The sequence below is a fragment of the Chenopodium album genome, chromosome 4, assembly GCF_948465745.1.
Source record: "Chenopodium album chromosome 4, dcCheAlbu1.1, whole genome shotgun sequence".
NCBI lineage: Eukaryota > Viridiplantae > Streptophyta > Magnoliopsida > Caryophyllales > Amaranthaceae > Chenopodium > Chenopodium album.
Genome location: NC_137837.1, coordinates 7,830,395 through 7,851,125, shown reverse-complemented (window position 1 = coordinate 7,851,125; position 20,731 = coordinate 7,830,395). Strand labels below are relative to the sequence as shown.

General features: G+C 36.3%; 1 protein-coding gene across 2 annotated transcripts; it reads right to left on the bottom strand.

Annotated features, from left to right (window-relative positions):
• Positions 1 to 16,995: 16,995 nt before the first annotated feature.
• Positions 16,996 to 20,514, bottom strand: LOC145626564 (uncharacterized). Of its 2 annotated transcripts, XM_081679019.1 has the most exons (4): positions 18,701 to 20,514; positions 18,423 to 18,613; positions 18,072 to 18,307; positions 16,996 to 17,996 (listed from the first exon to the last, which is right to left on the bottom strand). In XM_081679019.1, the coding sequence occupies exons 1-4, from the start codon at positions 20,323 to 20,325 to the stop codon at positions 17,268 to 17,270; spliced, it is 2,781 nt and encodes a 926-aa protein (XP_081535145.1). In that variant the 5' UTR covers positions 20,326 to 20,514; the 3' UTR covers positions 16,996 to 17,267. The 2 variants fall into 2 exon arrangements, with proteins under 2 accessions (XP_081535145.1, XP_081535144.1); XM_081679018.1 differs by having other exon boundaries at positions 16,996 to 18,307.
• Between the last annotated feature and the right edge of the window lie 217 nt (positions 20,515 to 20,731).

Below are 20,731 nucleotides of genomic sequence, written 5' to 3'. Positions count from 1 at the left end.
GTCAATTTTTTCGTCTTTTCCTTTAAAGCTATCTCAACTAATGCTCCAATACAATTTTACTTACAACTTTTTAATATTCATATCTTTTTTATGTAATACTTAAAATTAAGTTAAATCATTAGTCGGACTAGGTTTTATTCATCGGAGGATGGTTACCCTAATTTATTCTTTTTCATTTTGGCAAGAAGTGAATATACACGTTTAGTGGGACTAGGTTTTATTCGGAGGAGGGTTAACCTTATTTATTCACAAGGATCCGTTTTCGGCCTAATTTGCATTCTGCAAAAGTGAATATATATTGGGATATTTTCTACGAATTAATTATAAGGTTATTAATAATCACAGATATCCTAATTTACTTAAATATGTCCCAATAATATACTTTTACTAATTCAAATAGTAGTTCGTGACACTTCGTTAACCATACTATAATGACTTCATTTTTTGAGCTTCCTATCTACTTAAATTACACAGTAATTACAATAACAATATGTATATCCTTAAAACACACCAAGTATTAACCTTACTATAACTTCTTTATTTTTTCTTTGCTAAAGAATAGTACTTTAACCACTTCAGTTTTGCCTTTCCTAAGCTCACTTGGTACCACATACAGTAGAGCGAACTCAGCTGGCTTCACGGGTTTCTGTTGTAGAAATAGTTCCTTAATATATGGAAAAAGTACTTACACTTAAAAAACCATACTGTCGAATTGCTGCTCTGTAAAATTATAACCAAGCTACCTCCAACATGATAATGGCGTCGTCAAATCGAATTGGGTTTGCTCTGTTCAATCAATTGACTAAAAGCACTGCCCCCCCCCCCCTAATCAAATCACATGTTATGAAGAACCTGCTACCTCTATATCGCAGAAGATTGCGTTCCACAAACAAACAAAGGGTTCTTGGGAAGTGGAAGGTTTAGTACTGATTTTCCTTAGGTGTTGAGGTTTAACACTTGATATGGCTCCTAGGGTTCACGGTTAAGGGGATTATGTTTCGGTCGTACCAAATTACACACAATTAAACCTTAAGAGAGGTATGATCTATTTCAGATATGAAAGATCAATAAAAATTATTAATAAAGTTGTTATGATCGATTAAACTTTTGTGCAATTAATAACAGTATACAAATAAAAAATAATATACAAATTATAAATAACAGTATCGAAAATTATTAATAATGTTGCTATGATCTATTAACCTAATGCGCAATTAGCTATTCTATAATTTACGATCGATTACACTCATATCGAATTATTGCTTAGGTTTGCAATGATCGATGAAACTCACATCTCAAATTAACACTTAGGTTGCTATGATCGATTAACCTAATACGCAATTAGCTATTCTATAATTTACGATCGATTACACTCATATCGAATTATTGCTTAGGTTTGCAATGATCGAATGAACTCCATCTCAAATTATTACTTAGGTTGCTTTGATCGATTAACCTTATACGCAATTATCAATTCTATAATTTACGATCGGTTATACTCATATCAAATTATTAGGTTTAAATCGGGGGAGTACATAACTTCACGACTATAATTTCAAGCCGGTTTTACGTCTGATTTATATTTATATTTATCCTTTTATTGGTGGTTAATCATATTTCTATGTTTTGTTTGTTTCTTAAAAAAATACTTACATCTAACATGGATCTACACTTTTGCAAGTTTTATTTTTCGAATTGGTTAAAGTGACTCTGCAACTCTTGTTAATGCTTTACTGTTTTGATTTTGATTATATTTTTGATACGATTTAGATTTTGATAATATGTTGTCAGCCTCAGTATTCTATGTCTACGCTTTCATAATTTCATTTACTTATTTCTATACAATACAGTCCATACACCACCCCCCTCCCCTATCCTAAAGCTACGTAGTACATTTGATAACAAGTTACATCGACTGACATTAGCAGCTACTTTATCTTTGAGGACATGAAAAAGATCGTAAGGTGCCATCGAATTAGAGTATTGTGTAAACCAATACTTGTACAGTCACATCGGTATGGGTAGAAATCAAAATATCACACCCAATGCCAACTGTAGAAGCCAAAAGATTTGCTCATGTACTTTGATTTTCTCTCATATATAATTTATACTTTGTCTTTTATGACTTCTCATAGGTATGTGTAGTTTTAACTGTGTTTTGCTAGGTTTTATTTTTCCTTCGTACGGATAAAGTTTATTTTACTAACCTTATCTTATTTGCTTTTTTAAAACAAATGAATAATATCATGAACATTTGTTTACGGATAACGCTAAATGATGGACGTAAATTGAAATTTTTTTAAAGTTGTGTTGGTACTCTGACTTAATATATGTGCAGTTAATTAATATAATTATAGCTAGAACGACTTTTGGTTCTACAAACAGCGTATACAGCTTTTGGTTCTTGGTTCATATTTACGGTCTTATGCCAATTTTTTTTTTTTAAAGAAAATTCATTACTTTTGAGTTTTTACGTGTGGAAAAATTAACATAATGTGGTACTTCGACCAGTTTGGAAAAGTAAATACCTAAATACAATTAATAAGCATAAAGTCGCACATAATCAACCTATTTCCACTTTTACAAATTATATTTTCAGAGTAGTATAACTAAATAAATGTGCTAAGTAATTTGCAAAAATATTTTCTTCAAAAGGGAGTTTTGTAGCGGCAATAGTATCCAGAATATCATTTATCCAAAATACTTAATTAAACGGAAACAACCCGTGGTAATTGGGTTAAAAGGAATTAACAGGACTTGTATTAAAATAAAATTCATAATTCAAGATTATAAAGTGTAAAAGAGAGTAAACCAAATAACCGGATAAATCACGCCTTTCCTACTAAAGTGAATTACTTACAAAAAATGTGAGAACCATTAGCCGATTTTGTAAAAAATCTTACTTTATAATTATGACATTAGCTAATCAAAATCAACATGCAAGAGTCAAATAAGTTTAATCTTATACCACATTAGCTAATCAAAATCAACATGGGTTATAAGAGGCGTCGTTTTCAAATCTTGATTATTAACATCTCTTGCCATATATTACAATAACCAAATCATCTAATCACACCTTAATTTTAAGGGACCAATTACTTCAAATAAAATAATATGGACACAAGTCAACAACAAAGTAATTATAATAAACACACAATACTTTTAATTAACAGGCCTAGAGGCCTAGATAATTCAAAGACACCATACATAATTACTTAACATACATAACTGAATTTAAAACAACATAAGGATAATTGAAATTACATCACAAACTGAGCAAGATAAGTCCACGCTTAGCTAAACCAACAACACATACAACTACTACGTTACAAACATGCCTTCATAGGACATACATAGGACATACTACATAATAATAAGACATAATTTCGAGTAACATGCTGTGCTTCTCGTGCTTCAGTCGTGCCTCCACTAAACCTTGGTGGAAGAGGACTCCCCAACGCTGCTCACATTCTTCCCCTGCATGTATTAAATTATTAACAAAACTTGTAAACTATGCTAATAAATGGAGTCATTAAAAAACATAATACACATAGCATTCTTATAAACGTACCCCTTTTGGCTTGATAAAACCCAAAGCACGGAGTATGATCTCACGGCCCTCGGCCGCTATGACTTCAGCATTCACCTTAGCAGGATCCCAAAGAATCAGGGTCCCACCAACAACTCCTTTTCCGGGCTCCAAGCTCCAAGTCAAGCCCGGATTGAGCTTCTTAATCACCCTGGTGCATGAAATTATCCTCACCCGAACCTCGGTGAGTATCATCAAGATGGGCTTGTGGACTCGAAGGACCCATTCAAAATCAGCATAAAAAGACTTGCGAGTGATCTGACGAGCATTCCACAGAACAACACTAGATCCCTTAGCCAAGAGTGTGTTACCTGCCTCGTACTGTGGAGTGAGACGAGTAATGTGGTAGCGACTAGTTTCTTCATTCTTAAGTATGCGGTCCCGAAATACCATAAATGAAATGTTCGACATCTTAGCCCGAACTTGAAGGACTTGAAAAGCGTCAGTAAAAGCCCCATCTTCAAAATTGTATGGGGTCAGAGTCAACTTGAAGATAGCACCGCATCTAGGGATGACAGGCTTTGGATCAATTTTATCCTTGAGCAGACATGGAATGAGGGGAGTTACACCATCGTAAACTACGGCTAGTGCATCCTCAAGTTGCCGAATAGCAGCTTGGACTTCAGGAAGCCAAGTCACATCACCTATGTTTGGCAAATGAGCGGGGTAGATGTTCCCGGACTCATCCTCCATCATAAGCTTGTCCATTTTCTCCGGCCATTCCATGTGGGGAGCACCAATCAGCTTCCTTAACTCCGTCGCATCAGCCATGTCGTTGCTCTTCTTGCCATCATCACTAAAAAAGTAAAAGCACTTGTTGAAGTCCATCTCTTGGATGGATCTGGGGTTCCTAGACCAGACATAAGTGGTTTCTGGGCATGTTTCGCCATGGAAACCAGGGGGGTTTAGTGGATTAGGCATTGTTTGTTTTCAAACTTCACACAAAGGAAAAGCTGTTTGAAAATATTCGAGATTTTTTGGAAAAGGGGTGATCGATTAAAATTTTGTTAGGCGCAGGTCTATTTATACAGAGGAGCATAAAATCAAAATCAATACTTTTTTTTTAAAAAAATATTATGTTAAAAATTCCATATAACATCATATTTGTACACGTATGAAATATTCGAGTTGTTAGTAATATTTTTAATTTAATTTATTAAATATTAAATACTTATTAACCTTTTATAAAGCTTAATTTATTTCTAACTGATTCATTTATGCATACTAGCTACTATAATCAATTTGACCAATCAAACATTAAAGCTCGTAATGCAAATACAAAATCAAAGTCCTATTAGGCATGAATTATGTGAGTTTATGTTTGGCATCAAATTTTGGTATAATTAACTCCCATTATGCAAATAAATCAAACGGTCCGTCATAAGTTGATCCATTACATTAGGCATAGGGTGATCCGTAATAACAATGAAAGGTTTCATAGGGTTTAGGCCATGATCTCTTACGATGAAATTCAGTTCAATTAAATTCAGTTCAATTCTATTCAGTTCAGTTCAGTTCAGCTTCTAATTAATTTCCCTATCTTATAGGGTATTCAATTCAGTTCGATTCCGAATCCAATCCGCATCCGAGTTCGATTCCGAGTTCGTATACGGATATTCCGATCCGACTCGTTTTTTTCGGATCCAAATCGGCTCCTTTTATACGGTCCTCCTAAATTATCTGAATACTTATTTTCATATATTTTTTTCTAATCTAATTTATAATCTATTTTATAATCGTTTGTGTTGTCATACAAAGTAAAGTGTAAACATTAATTCATTAACTTATGAGCTAAGTTACTTTACATAATTTTGATACAAACACAAGCAAACAATTATGCACATACTCTCGCATTTTTTTTCTCGGATTGAGATCTATTATATTCGGGTTCAAACTAATACTAATTGTAAACAGATTTGGACAACATATTTTTGGACATGTCTTTTTCTTTAGGATGGGATCGAACCCGTGATTAAATTGTCATCCGAAGTATAGTTTAACAACTTTCGGATACGGGTTTAGGGTATAGGGTTACATGAATCAGGGATTTTAGACCCAATGTTCGTGATGTGGTTATATAATATTATATTGGTGAGAAAATAGCTTACATAAATTAAACAATTTATATCTAGTAATAATCGTGTTGGGTTTTCATTATTGTTATAAAATATTATTTTGTTATATAATATTTTATATAATATTATATAAAATTTTATATTGTTTATCTTAATTTCAGTAATCGGAGTTTTGGCCAGGTATATAATTGAACCAGTGGCATATACTAGGTGTCATACATTTGTATTGGGTAGGTTATTTGGGTGAGTTTGTTATGTTTTTATATCGCAAGTGTGAACCTGAGAGTTTTGTATTTTGGCAGTACGAGTTAATCTAAGTGTGGTGTGGTATATAATTGAACCACTGGCAGCTCAGGGTCCCACGTGGTACCCCCGGGAAAAAGGAAAAACACAACTAAATCAAATTAAAAAACTTAATAACACATTACAAAATCATTAACGAATGCACATATTACATGATATTGAATTTGCTTCGGTAGTTCAAACAAAGTAATTAAAGCTTCCGACATTTCGCTCTAATTCCTTTTTCTCTATTTCTTATTTTTTTACAATAAATGTCTTCTTAGGATTAACCTAACAGTCCTTTTGTCACCTATCACTGTTTTGATTTTTTTTTTTTTCACACCCAAATAATTTTGCAATTTCTTAACATTTTAATAGATAACATAAAATTTACATCTACCAAAATTTGTTTACAAATTAGATTCATTTCTTGTCATTGTTTATGATTCTTTTCCAATTTACTTTTCATTTTCATTTCAAATTACGTTACATAAAATTATCATCAATAGATAATTACAATAATATATGATAAATTGAATAATTTTATTTTATTTTAATACGAAATCCTGGATCCCCCCACTGAAGGGAACTCATTAACCATTTGAACATTTTAACGCTAATGTTTTTGGCATGAAAGGACGATATTGTCCTTTGTGTAAGTTCAGTCGGAGGAGAATATCGTGGGCCCACCAGGGGAAAAAATGTTATTTCATGTATTATTTACCCATATTGTTAAAACTCAACGATTTCCAGCATAGAACTCACCGATTTTAATGGCTAGAGTCATAAGTTTGTGTCTCTTAGCTCTCAGGGTTATTTGGGTGGTTAATACTTACTCCCTTGTCCTAATTATTTTTAACAAAGTGGAAATAGGACATCCTCCCAAATAAATAGGATCCACCTAGGTCAGTCCACTTATAAAATTAGGAACACCACCACATAGTTTGCGGTGGATGACTTATTTTTTAGTAAATTTTTTCCTTTCAATTAAGTAATCCCGTTGTTGTTACTTTGAATTATTAGTATTACCACCTTTATTGTTGTTGTGATCACTGTTGTGCCTTTATTTGTTGCTTTAATTAATAAAGATATTTTTTTTTTCATTGTTTTTACGATTTTTTTTTAATACGGAATTCTTTTTTATTTTACATTAAACAGCAACCAATAATAATTCCGTTCTGAAGAATTATATTAATACTTGGGTCATAATTTTTTTTAAAAAAAAAAAAATTTAACATTTTGTAAATTGGCGTACATATATATCCAAATTTTTTTCATATATTAAATGGTATAGGCTTTATAGTGAATTCAATTCCCAAACAGTAGCGAGTTCAGTCCAATTGTCATACTTTTTTTTTTAAGCCTTCGCAGCTTTTATGTCACATGATTATTATAAGCCTCTCAAAGTCTTAATTTAGTGACATAATCTTCTTCAAGCACCGACCTTTCAACCCTGACTCCCGATCATAACCTACCCATGGAAATCAATGCACCACCGTATACCATTTTAGCTACGGCGACATGTGAAAGTCGTCGTGTACGAGATACTGTACTTCTCCTACCTGGAGAACCACTCATGTACTTCAACCCCTATTTTCCAACTAGAAACAATGAGCTTGATTTAAATCAAATAAGCTACTATAGAAACCAAAAAGATTTGGATGAAAACAAAAAAATCGACCCTCAAACCATCCGCAAAGAGATTATTATGGACGATGAGGAAAGGTATGCCAATACCAATGTTATGCGAGTGATGGAGCTACCCAGCGGAGATATTAAACCTGCTTATGTGCCGCTGTTATCTGACATTCAAGGGTACTTGCAGCACCGTGGAGTCACGACATTTGTCAAATGGCTTTACAACCACCACCAATTCGGGGAGGATGAGGTTGTTCCCAAAGATATCGTTCCAATTTTTAACCTTGTACCGACCTTTGATGCTGCATTTGCTTTGACATTTGCCTTACCTTTAAGGCAAAGGCATATCTTCATTGGGGCTAAAACAAACTCTATTCATGTTATGAAGATTCAAGCCCGAATGTCATCCTTCGAATTGAAGGCCGTCTCTGGAGTTACGAAAAAATCAGGGATACATTACCATCGCGTGTCGGTTTGTGGTCAAATGCCCGATGATGATTCACCTGTATTTCATGAGGGATCGTTCGTGTTGTTCTGGAATGCGACTGACATTTTAAGGCCATCCTTCGTTGAAAATTTCCGCAAGCTGTACGACTGCTACCGTCCTATTTTATTCTTTATCACCGAGGCGCGGCCAAAACATCTTCAAGTGTGGGAATTGATTCCCAGCCTGCCAGGTCAATATCACTATGTGAGTTCGGGCCATGGAGCCGTCGGAGGGGTACTTTTGCTTTGGAACAAAGAAGCTGAACCGTTGATGAAGAGCACTAGAAACTGTCTCGTTGGAGATGTGATGAATGTTCAAGTTGTGGTAAGATTCAGACGTTTACTGCATTTTACATCAATGTGGATTTGGTTTTTTTACCATATAAATTAATAAATAGTTTGTGTAGTGTGATTTGCTTGAAATAGCTTGAAAACTACAAATTAAACTTTTTTCTAATAGAAATGCTAAAATTGTAGTATAACATTTTGAATATTACAAATGGCTAATATAGTAACAATTAACCCAACAATTAACCCGAGCCTAATTTTACATTTTGTGCGACCTCATTTGAAATAGTTTTTGGCATGACTCCTTTTGTTTTCTTTGATTATGTACATGGTAGCCAGGGCCACTCATTGACCCCCCTCCTCCCTTGCATGAAGCGTTAGTGGCGGAGGATGATGACAATTACAATTATATGAGAAGATGGTGGATTGATTCAGGCATGGACAGTGATCCCTCCCACCACGATGAAGGTTACTGCTGATTCTCCGATATTCCGACAGAAAAACCGTAATATTCCACCAGTGTTCTCAATCAATTGCATGATGTATGTCATATGTGTGTAGTTGGACATAAATATGTTCGCTTAAAATTCGTATTAAGAACCAAGTAGCCTTTTATGTGATGCATCGTTAATTTGGACTAATGTGTTGTGCTTTGATTATTAAGTTGTACGTGAAATCAAGTTAGTATGAGGATTATTGTTAGTTATAACATTTGTGTTACCTAAAATAAAATAAAACAAATAAGGAAAATATCATAAAATTGTACATTCAAGCATAGTACAGAATTTGGATTAACCAAATATATTGTTAGTTACAATTGCACAAGTCCTAATATGATTTAAATGACTAACTATGTAAATAAAATCTTGAATTAACTTGAATTATAATTTACCAAAAAAATGGAAAAGATTATTAAAGTTTACCCAAAAAATATATCACTAGTACGTGCAAGAATTAGGACCTATTTACGTGCTTCTTGAAGTGTCTAAAGTACTCTTTTATTTCTTCCTTGACTATATAGATCATTACTTCAAGTAATCATGATCCTAAATAATGGAACTAACTCATAAAATTAACAGAAATAGATTAGTAAATCTGCACATAGCAAATACCATTGAGTTCCTTTTTTTTGGTAATGAATTTATCTTTTATAGAGCGAACTATATTCACCGTAATTAATGTCTTATAATTAACAATTAATATATAAAACAAACATTTTGTCACATGAATTACATCAGAATCATTATTTGAATTCTTATTATTAACAATTTTATTTTTTCAATGAATTTAAATAAGTATTTACATAATTATTTGACTGGCATTATAAAAATAAGTAAGAGTCTTTTTATAATCTAAACAAATTAACTACTAGTGTTTCCAAATTCTTATTTTAGAAGACTATCACGCTTAATTTCTGGTATTATTGTTTTAGTTGGTTCTTAGTATCATATTACGCACCAAAATCCACGAGGTAAACTTAGTGTACATGTTTTACCTTAATTTAGAATGAGGTACATGTACATGAGGGCCTTAGTAATCTCTACAGCTGGTGCATGGTAAAAGATGTAACTTAACCACAACAACTATGTTGGAAGCAAACAAAAAAGAGCAACCCTAATCCATTGCTCAGATCTAGGCTGACAGGGACCTCGACATAACACACATATGTCAAATTTTCCCACCAAATTTTCACCCCCCCCCCCACCCGCCCCCGCCAAAAATTTTTTCACTCCACATTTTCATTGTACAGAGGGAATAAAAGGAACTCGTTCAACTAATTATATACATGGAGGAAATACTCTATACTTGAAACCCTACATCTGAGCTTCACCATTTACATATTCTCCATTACTTGTTGTCCATTTACCATTAACTCTTCATTCACTCTTTTCCATTTTCCTCTTGTCCTCCAATTTATAATAGTGTTCAAAATATAATGACAAAGAAGAAATTTTCCATTCTAGCTACTTCCATTAAGCCTTCTCACAAAAGGATATCCACACACGATTTATCTGTACTACCATCTTCAAAGATTATTAAAACACATTCGCTGAAGATGGTAATTCCTTGTACTCCGACTCATTGTGTTAAAGTGAATTTTCGGAAGGGCGTACTAGGGGTGATCCAAAGCCCTGTTATGTCGTCCGACGGTCATGTAAGGGTGATGTTACTAGACGCGGCTTCAGCCGCCCAAATAATAGCCGGGAATAGGAAGAAAGTTGGAGACATCGTCGTCATCACACCATCTAATAAGGTGAGACCTGCTCACTTGCCAGACTTATCTGATCTTGCTTTACTCCCAAAAACGGTCAAGTACTTTGTGAGATGGGTAATCTCTACCGAAGGAGGGAAGGTCGGGTTTGGTTACCAACACGTTTTACCCGCCTCTATTGACAACATTGTTGATCCTTCTTCAGACATACCAACTGCTGTAGAAAGTTGTGTCTTGTCTGTTGGGAACCACCTCATGACGATCCCGAGTTACCGAAATGATTTCAAGCTATTTAATGTTGAGTATCCGAAGGTTGTGTCCAAGTTAATCATGCGTAGTACTACTAAGTCTTCAAACAAATTTGATGGGAGGGAAATCGAGGTTGAAGTTGAAGTAGTCGCTAATAAAAACCTAAGTTTGTCGAGGTGGAGAGGAACTCTGACAAAGGGCTTAAGGTATATGATCTGGAATTGTCGTGATATGGGTAGGGAGTCTTTCCTCCCATTGCTAAGGTTTGCAATTCAGATGCATATGCCTCACGTGATAATTCTGACCGAAACACGCGTCTCTATCCACATGGCCCGCCTGATCTGTGCATCTTTGAAGCCTTTTGCAGTGTATGGAATTTCAACAAATGAAAGCGAAGGGGGATATGCATTGCTATCCTTTTCAAGGGTGATGACTATGAAGTTGCTAAGCGCGTTTTCTAAGCAATACTGCTGGTGTTTCAATGTCATTGAGGAGGGTAATCTAATCTAGCAAATGGATGCAGTTTAGTAGCTAATTATGTATTTGATTATGTACGAGTTTATGTTTTCAGAAGTTCATCTAACTAAGTATGTTTCAATGTTATTATCACTTTACCTACCAAAGTAACTACTGTCAGCTTTATATTTGAACATTGGATTCGATTTTGTGTTTTGGCCCAAACTTGGGTGTTCAAAACTTCCATTGTTTTTGTATTTTCTTCCTTATCTATGAAGTAAAGGCCCAAAACATAAGGGCCCTATCCAATACACTTTACCCCAAAACATAATAAGGGCCCTCTGGACCCACTAATCCAAGACATTGCAACCCAGAACATTAAGGGGCCTCTAGGCCCACTAACACTACATCATAAAAAATATTACAAATTGCAAATCTAAACAAATATACTCATAGTGAAGGGCCAAGGCCCACTCCAAAGAGGCCTCAAATGCCACTACTCCAATAAACTTTAACCCATACACACCCAATTCGTTTTACACTATTTAAAAACGCAATTTAATGTACTTGGTAACAAATTTTCTCTTAAATTTTTCTACAGCTCCGACTCAGATCATTATTTTTTTCTGATTGTTAACAATTCTGTTATTTACTTCACATTTGTCTTATTGGGTGCAATCAACAAAGGAGTCAGTGTTATGAATTCATCTTATCTTATGTGGTTTGAGAAGAACAACTTGTGGTTTGAGAAGAACAACTTGTGACGCAGTTGAAGTCCTTCGTGATGATCACATTCCTGATGTTATCAACCGAAAACCCATTCAGTACATTGTGGAATTCTTGGAATAAGTGTTCTACATTTGCTACCTGCAAACAAGTAATCTCATGTAATTAATGAATGGAGGTCGAATGGAGGTCCAGACTTTTAAAACAGTAACAACTAACTAGTGGGATCATAACCTACCCGCTTGTTCACCTTGTATATGGTTGTTGAAGAAGTGAGCGAGTTTGAGTATACCACTGAAATGTCTTGCACATTACCATATTTTACAAATACACAGACGGAAGAAAAAGATGAAGCTCCATCAACCTAATCATACACACATATTTTGTAAATACATATATGATTTTAGTGCTTGGGAAATAAGGATTGCAAATAAGCTTACCTCCGATACAATAGTCATGTAAGCACAACATGGGCTACCAACAAAGCAGTCTACACACCCTCTTGACATAGGATCTGCGCCTATTGTGCCAGGAAACAACACGAACTCTCCCTGGATGCAGACATAGTCAGTGACAACTACTAAAGGCCCATATGCATTCAACGCCTAATATACACTTTTAGCAACTAACCAGCAGTGACGACCAAAAGCAGGGTCCTGCTGATTGCCTAGCTTCATTCTGCCTAGCCACCTGTTGTAAAATGTACATACATGGTAACAAACTTAGCCATTTTTACACGTACATAAGTAAAACGTACATTCGTATACTAACCCATGATGTAATTCGTAGCAGTGTGTTCAAAGCATCATCCGATAAGCACCTATCACCACCCAACACTTCAGTCTATCTATTCAAACTCCTTATATAGTGCAAAAGCCAAAAACTTATACAAATTACAGAACAACAGATCAAATACCTTTTCATCACATCCATGCGAAACCTTATCAAATTAAAATTGGTTTTTGGACCCATATTGTTGTTACCAGGAAAGATGATTGCCTTGTTCTCTCCATTGTCACTAATGTCAGCAGTTGATTTACCCTTAACTTTCTTCACCTTTGACTTCCGCATTCGTGCCACCTTACTTCTAAAGCAGACACTAACACAGCAGCTTCTCTGTATAGTTAAATGTATGTTGGTCACCAAAATTACAAAAAACACAAAGGCTTATCCCGTCCTAAAAAGTCAAACTTATACTATATTGTTCTAAGCTAACCTCAGTTGTCCCCCCGGGTCCATTCGTATCCCTCGCTTCAGTAGGATGAGTTTCACCATAAGCCACATCCAAAGTCTACATAATACACACACCAAAGTATCATCAACACTGGTAATTTAATAATGTTCTAAACCAAAAGACAGGAACGTACCCCAAGCTTTCCGAAGTCACCACCATTCGGGAGACGATCTTCACTAATAGCCAGCCGAATCTCTTCCATGATCCACACCTCCACCCTAGGGAAATAGCCCCAATTAACAGGATGTCTATTAAGACGATCCAAATACAAAACCTGTATCACAAAATAGGTGCCCGATATAACATGGTAAGACGATAATATCAAACCAATGTTGAAAATAAACACATACCACAATGAATATGAGGCAACCGGCACAGCCACTTGCAAATCCAACAGAATAAAACCGACGTGCAAACATCGCCACACTTTCCACAAGTTTTTGTAAAACTAAGCTGCACCAGTCATAGTCAGCAGCTCTAGAAGCACACGTAAGTGAAGGAACAAGATCAGTGGCCAATCTTGAAGATTGATTAGGGCATAACAACATTTCCAGACACAACAACAAGAAAACAGTCTTGAACTCCTCTGCCTGATATTCCTCCCATTCCCCCTCCACTCGAGCAATCAGATCAACATTCACTTGAATACCCTCAAATGTGTACTCACGACCACTTCTACTACACTTGCTACTCCATGTTTTTCCATATCTCTCCATAATCCTATTCACCTTTTGCCAAGCATCATTATCCATTGTTTGGTATGTAGGAACAGGTAGCCCTCCATTGGGAATACCAAGTACCCAATGAACCTGGTTTTGAGAAAGCCTGTACACTCTACCATCTTGGGTTGTAAGAGTGCAATTGAAGGGATCTATACGAGTCATCAACCAATAAGACAACTGTCTTGGAAGGTTCATATCACCTCCAAATTTTAACAGACCACCAAAACCCATCTCCCCAACCCAACGTTTACGTCTCTCGTCAAAACTTTTGCATATTCTACCAAACGACTCTATTCGACAGCTAGTATTAGCCGGCTGCATAGATTAAACATGGAATATCAACATACTCTATATTCATAGATTAAACATGGAATTTCAACATACTCTATGTTCATGGAAACATATACGTCTATCATCAAAAACTTTTTGACATTTTGGCCTAATTTTATTACTCACAATACTAAAACATGATAAGTACAAGTACTTACCCTACATCTCCTCTTCAAATGCTGCAACAGTACTTCACCTTTCCTTTTGACTTCCCCTCCAACAGTTAAGGAATCATCCTATAAGATAATGCACCTACGTAAGTACAATCACTTTATGCAATTACAAATAACCACATACAATTGTTTAAATTTACCTTGAATATGGCCGGAGAAAGCTTCTTGATGTGAGGTGCAATTGACTCCTAAGTAGAGCAACAAATGATGATAGTATAAATACATTACTTTTCAGCATTTAGTGTTCCAATTTAAGATAATCCTACCTCAGAATCAGATTGATTAATGTTGATTTTACGCTTCCTGCTACTGCTTCCCATTGATTACTATTATTTGCTAATGTGGCAAATGTAGCTGAAAAAAGCAAACAGAAATTAAGCTGAAACCAGTCCCTAGCAGCTCGTTTACACAATCATCACACACTGACTGGTACCTATACAACTTCAATGTATCAGTACTTCAGTGTATGGCTATTAATACATCTAGGGTTTCCGCAATTTCGAGTTATAATCCTAATACACCAATTCCGCAAAAAAAACAAAACTATTTCTGAAATTAAGCATTTATAACACGTAATTTGATGTAATTAATTTCATAATCTGATGATTCTAGCCTCATAGTAAAGATCAGATACCCAGATAACATACCTTCAGTGCAGTCAGCTAAACTCCCAAACTTGAAACCGTAAGCTAGAATTGAACCAATCTTAAATCCCCTACCAACTTCAACTTCAATTGACCACCGCTGTCAGAATTAACACTTGATTCCGAGCTCGAAATTTCCCGTTCTACCGCCAGTCTGGTTAGCTGAACTTCACGACTTCAACCCGTGACCTCCGATTGAACCAATCACCTCCGATGAAATACTTCGACCTTCGCTCACCACCGCCGCGGTAGAAATGCACTTGAATTCGACAGTGATTCTTGACTTCGAATTCGAGCTCCAGAAGGAACCAATTTGGGGATTCTTGACTTCGAATTCGACTCCAGATGAGTTGAAGTCAGCCAATTGACAATGAACGGGATTATTAGCGAAACGGGATGCTTTACTGAAGACAAGACGGACGTTGCGCTCTAGTTAACGTCTAAAAAGAAAATGACAATTGTACCCTTAATAATAGACTGGAAATGACGTTTGTAACCCCATATTAACGAGCCTCGTTAATATCGCATATTAACGAGTATTTTAACGTCTAAAAAGAAAATGACAATTGTACCCTTAATAATAGACCGGAAATGACGTTTGTAACCCCATATTAACGAGCCTCGTTAATATCGCATATTAACGAGTATTTTCTCAAAACAAACCATCTTAAAGCTATTTTTGCCGGGAGCTAAAATTCAAACCTCACTCAAAACCCCTAAAATTCAAGATCAAATCTTTTCTTTTGGGTTAAAAAAACCTAATCACACAATTTAACCACAGAATGAATTCCGAAGCAGCAAGAAATTCGAAGGAATGTTTAGAGCTAGTGTTTCAGATGTCAAGCATCTTAAATATAGAACTTGATCGTCACACAATCTCTCTCCTAATCGCCCTCTCTGAATTGGGTTTCAACCCAGAAGCTCTTGCTGCTCTTGTCAAGGAGCTTCCTGCCGGAACATTTTCTTCTTCTTAATCAAGGGTTTTATACTTCTATCCCTTTTTTTATTTGTAATTCAAACTTGGGTTTTTAATAATATGGTGATTTTTGTTGGTTTATTGTATCAGAACTTATTCTTGCCTTAGTGGGTTTTCTTCGATACAACATTATATGGTGATTTTTTTCTTTTAAATGTGCTGATTTATTTTATCTTGACATGCATACTTGTGCAATTCAGGCCTAATATGATATGTGCAATGTGCATAGTGTTTGATTGGATTATAAAATTCTGGGATGTGTAGTTTAATCTGGGAATGGTTTAATTTTAGAGGGTGTTTTGTCAAATTGTTTTGCTGGGTCTATATTTGTTGAATTCAAGGTAAAGCAGTTTGGATTCTGAAATGGGAAATGGGTTTATTTGAAGTTATTATGAGATGAATTTTTTCTATGGTTGCCCTTGATTGAGTAATCTTGAAAGCAGATTTTTTTTGGGTATCAATTAAGCTTGCAGTACTTGGGATGGATGAGGTTTCTGTTGAGATTTTGAGAAAATATGGTGATTGATGAACTGTGTAGTTATTTATAGTTGGAATGGAGGATAATTATAGCTCTTTATGAATGCGTTTCTGCAATAGCTAGTTTATTGCATGTCTGAGATACTTGTTGGATGATAGCCGAAGAAGATATGGGTCAAAAAATGTATTATCATACGGATTATATGGATATCGCATCTCAGTTATTTGCCCTTCTTACCTCATCTGACATATTTTTAGTGTATATGAAACTCTTGGTGAATTAGAAAAGGTGGGTACTAGAGTAAATTGTGAGAAGGGTGCTCAGTGTCATTAAAGGTTGATCATTGAATGTGAGACAAAACAAGGCAAGAAGATGGATTTGGTCAGCAAAAGAGCGAGTGGTATGAAGTATAGGTTGTAGCCTTGCTTGCATACAACAAAAATAATGTCTTGCTCTACAATTGGAAATGTTACTGATAGATGGTGCTTTACAGACTACTTGGTGGTCAACATTGCTGTTAGACTAATTTCTTTCTTTTGTAGTTATAGCCAAAAACACACTTGATCTGTTGATCTCATGTCATATTAGTTATTAATATCATTACACAATCTGGTGGAATCAACTCATATCTAAGCACTCCAAACCCCTAACTAACAACCAAATGTTGTTGATAGCCTATCAACTCTGAAGGCAAACCAAACTGTTTTATTTACCGAAATGGAGCCAAAGGATTTGGGGCTCTTGGTATTTTCAAGCTTTTTAGCTCTCTGCATACTTGATCTAACATTCCCAGGAAATCCCGCACAATAACAAAGATTCGAAGAGGGTTAGCCTCATCCTTACTCACATCACCATGGTAGTATTCTGTGATTTCTCGTACACTAATCAGGACGTTGTTTTCCTCAGCTTGTAACTCCTTCAAGTTATTCTCTGCATGGTTTAAGAAGGCCTTCATGGCATGGACAAAATTGCCATTTGTTTCTGTGTGAGCCAAATTTTTGTTTACCAACTGCTGCAACTTAGACATTCCATCTGATAGATTTGAAACTGATGTTGCTAGAACATCCAAGTCTATCGATGCTGTTCTTTTCACATTGCAAAGTTCAGTGCTCAGACCAGACACAAGTTCTAGACCCATCCTTCTGTAATTGTCTTCCTTTTCCTCTACTGTTCTGCTCTTTGTGTGTCGGTCTATCTTCCCCATAATGCTGTTTGACATTCGAATTCCCTCCGAACGTATCATCTCTTGTACCACAAAATGGAGCAATGTAGTTTTCCCGTCTGTGCCTTTGACATCTGCCAGCTTAAGGAGTGCATCAAGCTTAAATGCTTTGGCTCCTCCTCTGCTTGTTCCAACATTCATTCTATTTCCTGTTTTTAGCACAGCCTCTAGTAATTTTAAGAAGAGCCTGCTTGACCTCAGCTCTTTGCAGGCTTCCTGTGGACAAAAATGGAGAATAATTAAAGGTACAAAGGTGAAATAAAAACCATAGGGTTTGAAGTTGAACCTCACCTCGAGTACTTGGAATGAATTCCTCAGGTGAACAACCTCGTCATCAAAGGTGGCTCTATAAAGCATTGCTTCAATCCTTTGCAAGGCATTAGGTACTGTCAGTATTTCTTTAACTAGCTTCTCTGCTGATCCAAGTTCATTGATGTCTCCCTTGTAATTGGATAGCTTCGTTTCTTCTTCTTCTGTTGGTGCCATCTTTACCAGAGCCTCGAGTTGTTGCGAGCTCAAGCCTTCCCCTGTTTATTGACAATACTTGATTTTGTTAATGAGTCATTATGCACTACTATAATAAGTAATTAATGATTGACTGTCCTTTGCAACTTAATAAAGATGTGAATTTTGTAGATGTACCTTGTTTTAGTGCTTCACACACCTTCTCAGATGTGGCATTCAGAGCTTTAGAGAGTATGGTTATGTTCTGGAGTCTTTTCGGCTCAAGGACATGTTTGCTTGGTGAGGGACTCTTGCTTTTTCCTTCATCATTGTTAAGTACATTCTTTAGGTTATAGCCAAATAGAGATTCTATCATCTCCTCATCCAACCTGCAAGAAAATCCTTCTTTAAGCTCTGAATTGGGTCCTATAAAAAGAAAATGCCTTTGAGAGAGAGACTAGTAATATAATACTCACTCGAATGAGCTACATCGTAGCTGGTCCCACACCATAGATCGATCTGGTGCAGCTCGAACTTTGTCCCAGTGTAGTGGTTTCAGTTTTGGCAGTGGAGAACCATCTTTCCCTAGTGGCGTGAATGGAGGAGGTGGCCCAGGTGGTGGAGGAGGACCTTTTGATGAGCTGGCCTTTCCATTAAGGAATGGTGGTGGACATGGTGGAGGTGGAATGTTTCGTGGACCATCTAGAATATCTGGAGTTTGTGGCGGTGAAGCTAAGCCCTTTTCATTGGTCTGCTGTGATTCTGATGATGAAGTATGTACCACCTTGGAAGATTTAGAAGCTTTGAATGAAGGAAAAACGTGTGCAAACAGGGGCGGAGGTGGAGGTGGTGGCGGTGGAGGAGGAGGAGCTAAAGGGGGAGGCGGTGGAGATGGTGTTGGATGTCTGTTGTCTTGCAGTCCATTTAGAGCATTTTCTATATTATGAGTTGGCTGCTCTTGGTCGGATAAAGGTAATTGAGGAGGGTTTGCTGGTAAACTATGGTTTGGGGAGAAAATTTCCACCGGATCACCAAAGCTACCATATGACGCATTAGAAAGCCGAATATTACGATTACTAGATGAGCGCGAATCACACAAAGAATGAAACGATTCATCCTCGGATGAATGTTTATCAATGCCATCCATCATATCAGCATTCATAGAATTCTGATCATCAGATTCATATCTGCTTGATCCTGTATACTCATGAACTGATATAATCTCTTCAGCCAATGAACTGCTCTCCTTGGACTCAATCTGTATAGTTTCATATTCTGAATGCTTTCTCTCATATGATGTACTACCCTTGCTTCCCATTATCGATTTCTCAAAACAATCAGAACTTCCTCTTATACATGCTTGCGGTTCAAGAACAGATGATAAAGTGTCAATGTAAAACAAATCAGAGTTAAGTTCTTGGGTTACCTTCCTTGCTAAATTTTCTGTTGTTACGCTCTTTGATCTCTCTCTATCCCCTCCTTGGTCGCTACATACCGAAGCCGTTCCAGTAGCAACCTTCTTATGGCGGTACGTCCTCTTACTAAACCATAGTAAAACTCCAAGAGCAAAAACCAATACCACCACTCCTGTAGGAACTACTACTGCAACTGTAACTATCTTTTTTGTTCCATTTCCTTGTTGCTGATCATTGTCAAGCTTGTGTACTGGCAGCATTGGCCGAGGCCGGGGTGACTGGTGATGATGATGATGGTGGAGATGATGCAAGGGTGTATGGATAGCCGGCGCTTGTGCAGGAACCGGAGCTGGTGCTGGAGCTTCAGCTTCGATTGTATTTGGTGATGGAGACGGTGCAGGTGACTCATCATACTCTCTTCGTTTCACTTTGTTTTTAAAGGTTCTTAACCCAAGTAAAGCCCTGAACTTTTCCAGTACTGCAGTATTATCCTCCCTAGATATGGCTCTAATCTTGTAATCACCTCGTTCGTCGTAAAATCGTAAACCCTCTGCTTCTTGCCAGGAAGCATTCACCATTAAAATGCTGCTTCCCATGTTATGATATGTAATAACAATGATGAACACCATTATTGTCATCATTGTAAGGGTGAACATTTTATGATGATGTCTGCTTTCCATTTTCATCTTTTTGGTCTCAATATAGAAAGCAAAGAAATGAAATGAATCCTAACTTTTCTGCTTAAAAAACCATACTAATTTCTAATTTGTATTACATTTTTTTTTATTTTTCTGATACTGTTGTTGGGTTGGGAGGTGAAGAAGATCTAGCAGAAGAAGGAAGAAAAAAAAATGGAGGAGAGAGAAAGTCTTAATTGCTACTCCAAGGAACCCCTGAGCTTGGCAGTTGTAGTTGTACTGGGCCTCATCTTTAATGTTTTTTCTCTTCATGTTTTATCTTCTGTCTTTCTCTCTCTGCTTTCCATTAATTCCTCTCTGACAATTACACTGTTCTAACTCCCCGTAAGCTAACACACGCACGCTAATAACAACCGTTATGAACTCGACATCTCTCTCGTAATAATGTAATCTA

Excerpts from the sequence above, each read along its gene's own strand:
- LOC145626564 (XM_081679018.1), bottom strand. The coding sequence starts at position 20,325 with ATGAAAATGGAAAGCAGACATCATCATAAAATGTTCACCCTTACAATG. Across the intron at positions 18,614-18,700 it reads CTACGATGTAGCTCATTCGA|GTTGGATGAGGAGATGATAG; the intron begins GTGAGTATTATA and ends ATTTTCTTGCAG. Across the intron at positions 18,308-18,422 it reads GTGTGAAGCACTAAAACAAG|GGGAAGGCTTGAGCTCGCAA; the intron begins GTACATCTACAA and ends GTCAATAAACAG.